Below are 10,079 nucleotides of genomic sequence, written 5' to 3' on the forward strand. Positions count from 1 at the left end.
TGGCTCTCTTTGATACCGATTGCTGCAGTTGACAACACCGCAGGATAGCGGCGTTGTGATGGATTTGCTTAATAGGCGAATAAAATGAGCAGAGGTGCGTTGCTCAATGTACTTGTACAATGCCTGAACTGGTTTCTGGAACCCTAATGGCCGTCGGCGTTGCATTGTGGGTATTATGGAAAATCGCGGAACCCTCTATAGCTTGTTCTCCACTGAGACACATGATGTAGTAGAATAACATGTATTTCCAGGCACTGCTTGTGTATACATCCGGTCTCTATGCAAACATGGGAAACTACAAGGGATTTGGAGACACAAAGTTTGTCCCCGGAACACCTCAGGTAAGGTGTCTTTCTGATAAAATCAAACCTGCACTTTACACTTGGCCAGAATATTTCTTGTCTGTATCATTGCAGTGAGCCATTGTGTTACTCATTACTTGTCCTTCTCTTTCTGTCATTTACAAATACAGGATAAGTTGAAGACATTGATCTGGAAAAGTGCCGCTTACATCTCATGCCCTGAGATGATAGAAAATCTGTGGAGTTGGTGTGGTAAACGCATGTACTCTCTAGCTGAGAAGGAGTTGCAGCTCGGACTCGGGGATGAGGTTTGTAGACAGTGTTCTCTTAGTTCATAATAGTTTAGTAGTCACGGCTTATATGCTAATATTATAGCATATGCAGGGTTCTGCCAAGGAATCTTAGAAGGCATGTTGTTTATTGACAAGGGGAGAAGGCCCCGGGAGGGGGGGGTTTTACTTATTGAAGTCAATAGAGTTTAACGTGTCATAAGTAGCCCCAATACACACGTAAATCCGATGAGTTAGGAGTCGTAAACATCAAGCTGTGAGAAGGCATGACTGTGTTGGGATTGCCAAAAGTAAACACAGATGGAAATTAACGAATGTCGATTAGGCAATCAACGTATGTCGGAGGATTTGTTGGATGTCACAAATTAGGTTCAGCTTTAAAGGCATGTCGGAGCCGACACTGGCCTGGGGAGAGCTCCGATATGCCACATATATCTCAATAGTGGTATCTATAGTTGCATATGCACCCATATATATATAAAAATAAAAATAAAAATAACCCATAAAAATACGTTAAAATCATTGTCAACATATTTATCCAACTATGATTTTTGGTTAAATGTAGCGTATCTAAGTCGTTTGTATAGAAAATGGATTCCCATATATGGGTGCACTTTGTATAGAAAATGGATTCTCATATATGAGAATCCATTTTCTATATAATGTGCACCCATATATGGGAATCCATTTTCTATACAATGTGCACCCATATATGGGAATCCATTTTCTATACAAATGACTTAGATACGCTACATTTAACCAAAAATCATAGTTGGATAAATATGTTGACAATGATTTTAACGTATTTTTAAAAGGGTAAAAAATATGTTTAATAACAAAGTTTTATATATATTAGGGTACAACAACCTACTTCTCTGCAAACTGCACAATGGAGGATGCCAAGCTTGTGCAGAAATTCCTGGATGCAAAGGTATAATTCCTCCTTTATTGGAAATTATTCAGTAGCTAGATATTTAATCTCATTGCTAATTAATGGATATAGTCATATTAGATTAAATATAGTCAGAATAAAAACAAAAGCATTATTTTAGAAGTGATAATGAATCAAATTGTATGTTTTGACTGTTATATAAATCGTGTTTTGTGTATTATACAGTCAGTATGTCTGGATTGGATTCTGATGGATTCTGTCTGTGTTAGCAACAACACTTCTAATAAGAGCACTATGATCTCTGCAATTTACGTCCTATATCATACATTCCAGTGAATTGATCTCTCATTGTGGTGTTAGGTAACTGCATGCAAAATATCATTTTTACCTATCTTTTTGTTTTTTGTTTTTATCCTTACATGTTTTACAAAAAAAAATTGAAAGAAAAATAAATGTTGAGTCATATTATATTGAGTATCATTTTTTTGCAGGCCATCAGTCCATACAACAGCCGTGTATTCAAAACGATCAACGATGGGAAACCGCATTATGATGTCAGGCTGGCATCTGTAAACACTCCCGGTAAACATACCATGTTTGACTGACCAGATGCCGTAAATGATTTGAGCTAGTGTTTCTGTAGGTGGCTGGTTGGTTTGTTATGTCATAGCCATTCCTTGTTTTAGATCTTGTCGAGCAGAGCGAGACAGCAGACAGAGTGAACCATCTTGGGGCGAGTGAATTTGAAGGAACTTCGTTCTCTGTTTCATGTGGCGATTATTCTGCTCTTATGGCGTATGTCGCTACCAACCTTAAGAAGGCCAAGGTTGGTAACAATTTAGATACAGGTTCATCTATAGTGATTAAGTGACTCAATCGTTAACATTTCTGCAGTGGTTTTTTTCATCATTGTGTGTTATGCCCCCGTCACACTAGAGCTACGCTCATCACGAACGCCCCACGCTCAACAAATTTGGCCGAGTGTGGTGAGAGCGTGGCCAATTGGGCCCCAGCGCCGATACTACGATCTAAGTGCGTCTTTACCCCGATCTCATTGCACCCAACAAGCTTTCACCACGCTCCATACCACGCTCAACACCACGCCCGCATCACGCTTGCACTGCGCTCACTGCGTCTTTATTGCGACTAATCCGATCGCATTGCGTTATAACGACGCTTTCACTGCACCTAGGCAACGCTCACCACGCCTCAACTGCGCGCCAGTCACGCTCCTAGTGTGACTTAATCACGCTCTAGTCAGGCGCCGACTGCGCTGGCAATGATCATAGCATAGTGATCATAGTGACCATAGAGAAGTCGTCTTTCTACTGAAAGCCACGAACTCACCCAGCAAGATCTTTGTTTTCTTCTATTTCTCCACCTCATCCTCCTCAGCAAGCAAGAGGGCTTGGCAATCAAGTAATTCGAGTTGTCCTTCTATGAGAAACATGGCATGGAGTAGTGTTGCCTCATCCATAGTGGACACTGAACTGGTGGGGTGGCCAGGGTAGCACCCCAATTTATATCCCAAGTTTGCAGGACGTGATCTGAGCGTGGTATTGACGCAACTAACACGTAATGCGAACGCCACAACGGCGTGGTCTGGGCATGTTGGGCGTAGTACAATCGTAGTACGAACTGGTCGAGCTTGCTAGAGCCGCACCATGGTCATAGCGAGAGCGTGGTCAGGTCGCAGAGACATCTCCATGGACGTAGTAACAGCGTGATGAAAACGTATTGACATCGTGCTGAGAACGGGGAGACAATTTTCACGCACCCGACACGCTTGCGATATGATCATTAAGTTCGTACTACGCTCGAGTTACGTGGGTACTACGGCTTCCACGTCTCTAATACGTCCGCACTGCGCTGTCTTTCCGCCACGCTCGCACCACGATTGTTTTGAACATGCTCAAAATTTGGCCACGCTCTCCACGTTCATGGTGACTGCACCGCGCTCGGTCGCGATCGCAGTACGTCCTTAGACGTTCATACTGCGTTCTACGCGTTTCCACCACGCTCTTAGAGCGTAGTACGAGCGTAGTGAGATCGCGGCCTGGTGTGACGGGGGTTTTAGATAGCACCCACACAACAAAAATCCTATTGAGCAAATCAGGGAAACTTGCTTGAGTTGTTCACTTTATGTGTGCATGGTAGGATCACGCAGCCAACGAGACAGAGGAGGCAATGCTGCAGAGCTACATAGATAGTTTCACTACGAGCTCGCTGCAGGCACACAAGGATGGCTCCCGACTTTGGATTAAAGATAAAGGACCCATCGTGGAAACGTAAGTCTCATCTTGATTTTATTCCTACTGTATCAAAGTAGCTTTCACTGAATCATTTGACATATGGTATATAGGGTCACTAAATAGAAACCCCAAACATACAGATTCTGTTCTATAAACGTGTTTTAAATATATATAACTGCCACTCAAGGGAAGCATAAAAAGTGTTCTTTATGAGCAGGTGTCCGTTCTATAGAGGTGACCAATAGCTAGATTTTGACTGTATTGTTTCCTGTCTGGTTGCAGGTATATCGGATTCATTGAGACTTACAGAGATCCCATCGGAGTGCGAGGAGAATTTGAAGGTGCATGTGCATTTTAACTTGAAAAACAAGAAACACTGAAAATTTGCATTGTGTGATTGCACTGTCACTACCAAAGACACACACAGTGATTGTTTCACCTTTTGTTGTCTAAAGAGTGATTATTGCATGGTTGTTTAATTACTGCCCACAACATCCTAGTACTGATTCGCATTTGACAAAATCCTTGTGTGCCTGGATGCAGGTTTTGTTGCCATCGTCAACAAGGAGATGAGTCAGAAGTTTGCTAGTCTGGTAGAAAATGCAGAAACATTCCTTCCCATGCTGCCATGGGGCAATGACTATGAGAAGGACAGGTTTCTACGGCCAGACTTCACGTCATTGGATGTGGTGACGTTCAGTGGCAGTGGCATTCCTGCTGGCATCAACATCCCTAACTGTGAGTGTCACTGCCTGTTGTTATTATTATTATTGTTGGTGGTGGAGGTAGTGGCGGGGGCAGTGGCAGCGGCGGTAGTGGTGGCAGTGGTGGTGGCAGTTGTGACAATGTTGTTGGTTATGGTGGCAGTGGGGCAGCCGCAGAGGTGGTTGTGGTGGTGTTGGTGGTCGTGGTCGTGGAGGCGGTGGCGGTGGTTGTGAGAATGGTGGCAGTGGTGGCAACAACGACAGTGGAATCAGTGGTTTAAATTGTTGTCATTGCTGTTTTTGTTACTGCTATCGTCATTGTAGTCGTCGCCTTTATCGTCATTGTTTTCAATAATAGCACAAAACTTCTTAGTTAGTTAATGAAATTAAATAGTACATTTGAGTGCTAATGACTTCCGCTTGATTTATGTGTATTTATATTTATAATTGCCACCAACGGAGGAAATACTGAAATACTGATTATTGCTGCTAAATTAATTCGTCTTGTTTTTATTAATAGATATTATGCATTGTGTACATTCATATTTAATCAAGCATGCATTCAATTGCTGACAGCAATGATAACATATTTGCTGAGCCAGCGTGTACTTATGCATTTTCTACCTGCTTGGTTGTAGATGATGAAATTCGGCAGAATGAGGGGTTTAAAAACGTGTCGCTAGGCAACGTTCTCAGTGCTGGATACAAAGAAGAGAAAGTCACGTTCCTTTCAGCAGGAGATGTGGTACGTATTGACACCAGTGTAATCCATGTGTGCAAATTGCTGACCGTATCTTCCATTAGCTGGTTTTAACTACCACTTCCTAACGTTCCATTGCATAGTATGGCGAAGGAAAGAAGGCACGTGATACTGTAAGGCATCTGGTGCTGATATATGTACATAGTGGAGCATATGGTCATATGGCATGGATGGTGGTGACTCCAGACATCATTTCTTCGTTAAATGTTTGTATCTGTATGCAGGAGTTGTACAAGCTGTTGAAGGCGCCTTCATTCGAAGTTCAGGTGGGCCTGCATGAGCTGTTGGGTCACGGCAGTGGCAAGCTGTTCTCTGAGAAGACAGATGGCATTCGCAATTTTGACTCAGAGAAGATTAAGGACCTGGAAACTGGGGAAAAGGTATCATCTTTGCAAGTTAGACAACGTGATTGAAAAATACATGCACAGGCTCATTTTTAGCTTACCTTGACATCGTCAAGCTGAGCTATTGCCATGGGTCGTCGTCTGTCCGTCCGTCCGTCCGTCAACATTTGGCTTCGGTCAACGATAACTCAGGAGCCGTTTGACCCACATGTTTGAAATTGGGTGTAGTTGTTACTGCTATGCTCCCATATTAAACGTCCTATTTTGGAGCACGCCAGTCGGCGTGCTTTCGAGCCACGGCGATTTTTTCGCAAAAATGGGAATTGCCATTAGTCAGTTCAGGTTCAACGGATTTTGCTCATTTTTGGTATGTGAATGAATAAGGGCTAGGGGTTTTGATATTTAAAAAAAAAAATTATGCAAATTAGGTAGGGTTTGGCAATTATATAGCATATTATATAGACACAAACAGTCTGTGGTGTCACACTCGTCTGGTTCGTTTTACAAGATTTTATTGACAATATCTTTAAAGGAACAGTAGCCTCTAGGTTCTAGGGTTATTTTCAGCTAATTTAGGTTATAATTGCGCTACATAAAAAGTTTCATGGTTCAATCACCATTAGAAATATTTTTAAAAAATGTTTTAAAACTAACGACTACAGTTTGATTACAACGACGGTGGCGCCACTCAAAGCGCACGATCTGAGAAGTTGCGCAAAACCACTTTCCAGCCAAGGGCTACAGACCGAGGGTATTTCTTATTTATTCATTTAAAAGCAAAAGGATTGTAATATCTTATAAACGACATATAGTTTCAGTTATAATATGGATAAATTTGCCCTAAAATGAATATTGTTTGGTTAAATAGCATTTAGGTATAAATATAATTGCACTTTTGTGATTAGCCCTCGGTCATTTACCTGCAAAATAAAAATGCAAATACGCAACTTTTTCAGGGTGGCAGCACGGTCGCGGGTGTCATGGCGCCGTTCAAATTTCGTAGCGTTGATGTGTAAATAATTAATTAAGTATCTGGTGACAAATACATGTGGGTATAGACGATTTGTTATACAGTAAGTACAGTTGTATGCAGTAAAATCCTAGAGGCTACTGTCCCTTTAATGCAAAATTGGTATTTCCTGTCCACCCTGCCGATAAAACGTCTATATTAGAGTAAAGTTTTACAAAACATGTCGGAACGCAGCATAACCTATTTATTTCAAACGCCATCACTACAATTAAAGCGGATATAGCGCCATCTACGGTCACAAATTGTGATTCATTTTGGTTTATAAATTATTATTGCGATATACAGATGGCAATCGTTTCTATAATGTACGTCGATGGTTGCTCAATTAAAACTGACTTCTTCTTACTCACTCATTTGTGTCCTTTTTTGTGGTGAGCTACAGTGTCATTGACACTCATTCATTCATCTTGACCAGTTAATGTCACCTCTGAGTATAATCTCTATGGTTTGATTGATTTCACGTCATAGATCAGTAGCTGGTATGCACCAGGGGAAACCTACGACTCAAAATTTCAAGTGATCAGCTCTACATATGAGGAGTGCAGGGCAGAATGCGTTGGACTGTATCTCTGTTTAGAACCCTGCATCCTAAAGTAAGTGCTACAAATGCCCGTAGAATATCTACACATTTTTTCTCAGCATGTATAATACCTTCCTAGCATATATTATGTTAGGAAAATACAACATTAAGTGCCCATCGACTATATGGTATGAACCGTGATTGATCTAATTTGTAACACACGTGTGCATATCATGTGCTCTTCTGATTTTAATGTCAACCTAATTAATTGCTAAGACTGTGATTGATTACACAGTTGTCCAGTGTCACACAGATTTGAAGAAGGCAGCAATTAACTTATTTGTGCTAGCTCTGATTGAATTGTTTTGGCTGGTGTAGAATATTTGCACACGAAGGTGATAAGGCACAGGACATCATCTATGTGAACTGGTTAAACATGGTGAGAGCGGGAGTGCTGGGACTCGAGTTCTACACTCCTAAGACGAAAAAGTGGCGGCAGGTATGAATGCCCCTGATGGGTAGATCCAGAAAATTCTGGAAGGGAGTACTGTACTGGTCATGTGGCTGGGGTTCCACTCACCAATTTTTTAAAGAATTTGTTTGCAATCTGGTGGATATTAACAGGAGTCTATCAATATTGATAGACTCATGATATAATGGTGACTATATATTGTCTATATGTCTATATTGTATATAATGTCTATATTGATAGACTCATGATATTAATTATAGCTTTTCTATTTTAAAGTAATCTCTATGCATATAAATTAACTATTAATTCTAATAATTGTACAACATACTGTAAAAATTAAGTCTACCATTACAAAACTGGCCGGACCTCCACCTATGCCACAGCAATGATTATAGGGAGGGTGTTGTTATATTCTATTATTATATTGACTATTCTTCGTGATATCGTGAATATGCTAATGATCAAAGTGTCAATCATGACAGATCAATGATCATGCACACTGCTTCCCGTGATCAGGCTCACATGCAGGCGAGATATGTCATCCTGCGTGTCCTTCTTGAAGCTGGCGAGGGATTAGTGTCTGTAACGAAGACCAATGGAGAGGATGGGCAACCAGACCTGCTGGTATCACTCGACAGAAGTAAGATAAACAGCGTCGGCAAGGCTGCCATTGCCAAGTTTCTGCAAAGGCTTCAGGTACATGACAGGTTCAGTCCATAGATCAATTTATTTCATCACTAATCGAGATCTTATTTAAAAAGAAGTACAAGTTTCTCATCGCAGCTACGCTAGCAACGTTCACAGAATGTTTTACTATATTATTGCATCTACGTTGTGATATCTGCTAACACTATGTGTAAGGTAACAGGTAAATGCCAGTGACTTAGTCTAGCAGCAATTTTGTGAGTATTCAGTCTACAAAAATACTAGCCATGTATCAGCAGTCATCATTGTAGAGGCTTCTTTTCAGTCCCCGCTCATTCACTCGGCTCTCTCCTCATAACATGATGACAATGTCATGTTGCCTATTCTATAAGTTAATATGAGAGGTGGTATACCATAATCCTTTCAATCGATGTTTCACCTTACAGACGTACAAATCAACGGGTGATCTGGTGCGCGCAGAGGCAATGTATGTGGCATATGCAACGGTCAGCGATGAGGGGGACACGCCCTTCCTCTGTTACAGGAGCATCGTGATGAATCGGAAGCAGCCACGCAAGCTGTTTGTGCAGCACAACACCTCGGTGACGAGTAAGTGATTCATGCTGACACACACAATAGAAGGTGGATAGACCACAGTTTTTTGGGAAAGCCACAATGATTGAGCATGTATGGTTATAGTTATGATGCACAGGATGCAGGGGATGAATATATATATATATATATATATATATATATATATATATATATTTACAAGCACTAACGCACACATATCCATTTAGTTCCGGCCCATATGGTGTGATAGAGTTACTGTATTACCATATATACCATGACTATGTAACCAAGCACCCATTGAGTAATTGTTCATCTATTTTTCTCTTCTTTTGCCATTTTTCCTAGGTGATGAAAGTTCAGTAAACATATCAACGTATGAGTCAAGCCCTGAAGGCCTCATCCAGTCATTCATCGAAAGATTCACATCTACTGATGTTGATGATGCCATAATTGATCTTTGGAAGAAAGACCAACCCAATTTTCCAACTGAATGAGAGAAGTGTGTAGAATAATATAAAAGATAACACAAAATGCTGAAACAATAGAATAGAAGAATTTGATCAATATAAACATGACATCCTTAATAGTTTTCATCTCACAAATTTCCTGAAAATCCAATGGATACGGAATTTCATGTTTTCACATGGTGATTTGCATATGGTAATATCGTTATGCATGATGAACACTCAAGTTAAGTATAAATTATCCTGCATTTCTTTTCATATTTACTTGTGATGTGGTCAACTGAGTGCACACCTGCTAACTCCTTTTTGAGTAAAAGCAGTAAATACATGGCAATAACTTGTGTGACACAGTTGCATGTTCGTGCAACAGATTTGCATGTCAGCTAGGGTGATATCTGGTGTGTAGCCCAATGAAATTTTGTTTAGTAATGAGGCAATAAAGGGCCATCCCCTCGTCTCGTGTGACGTCCCTACTAGAAGCGTCCATGTCATAAGCGATTGTTACTACTTGTACAATGTGGAAACTGTATAAAGCAATCGAAATAAAAAAATTGGTAGGAGGTAGATAACTTCTAAAATCTGTGGGTTTGCATGGCAGGTATGTGTTATCATTGTTTGATAATGATCTAGAATTAAATAAATAGAAAAATCTTCCAATATTTCTGTTTTTAATGTATATATATACTAGATCGAACTTACAATCCATTTCAAGATTATTGTCTTTCATTTGTGATATATCGTGATAATTGTATCGTTGCTGATTCACAGATCTTGAACTCGTATATATAATTAAAAATATGAATGCCGAGTAATATGTAGATTAAAGAGCAA

The 10,079-nt window shown here is 40.4% G+C and overlaps 1 protein-coding gene across 2 annotated transcripts in view; it reads left to right on the top strand.

The window, feature by feature from the left end:
- The window catches only part of LOC106817129 (dipeptidyl peptidase 3-like), a 15,097-nt gene extending 5,190 nt beyond the window's left edge, over positions 1-9,907 (top strand). For both annotated transcript variants that reach the window (XM_014821779.1, XM_014821787.1), the window contains exons 4-18: positions 252-341; positions 473-610; positions 1,449-1,523; positions 1,976-2,066; positions 2,171-2,310; positions 3,642-3,772; positions 4,019-4,077; positions 4,280-4,474; positions 5,079-5,185; positions 5,425-5,580; positions 7,043-7,167; positions 7,473-7,593; positions 8,083-8,262; positions 8,658-8,820; positions 9,130-9,907. In XM_014821779.1, the coding sequence (XP_014677265.1) occupies positions 252-341; positions 473-610; positions 1,449-1,523; positions 1,976-2,066; positions 2,171-2,310; positions 3,642-3,772; positions 4,019-4,077; positions 4,280-4,474; positions 5,079-5,185; positions 5,425-5,580; positions 7,043-7,167; positions 7,473-7,593; positions 8,083-8,262; positions 8,658-8,820; positions 9,130-9,278 (1,920 nt within the window). In that variant the 3' untranslated portion in view covers positions 9,279-9,907. The remainder of the gene's footprint in view (positions 1-251; positions 342-472; positions 611-1,448; positions 1,524-1,975; positions 2,067-2,170; positions 2,311-3,641; positions 3,773-4,018; positions 4,078-4,279; positions 4,475-5,078; positions 5,186-5,424; positions 5,581-7,042; positions 7,168-7,472; positions 7,594-8,082; positions 8,263-8,657; positions 8,821-9,129) is intronic.
- Positions 9,908-10,079: the final 172 nt, after the last annotated feature.

Source organism: Priapulus caudatus, unplaced genomic scaffold (genome assembly GCF_000485595.1).
Source record: "Priapulus caudatus unplaced genomic scaffold, Priapulus_caudatus-5.0.1 Scaffold34, whole genome shotgun sequence".
NCBI classification, from domain to species: domain Eukaryota; kingdom Metazoa; phylum Priapulida; class Priapulimorpha; order Priapulimorphida; family Priapulidae; genus Priapulus; species Priapulus caudatus.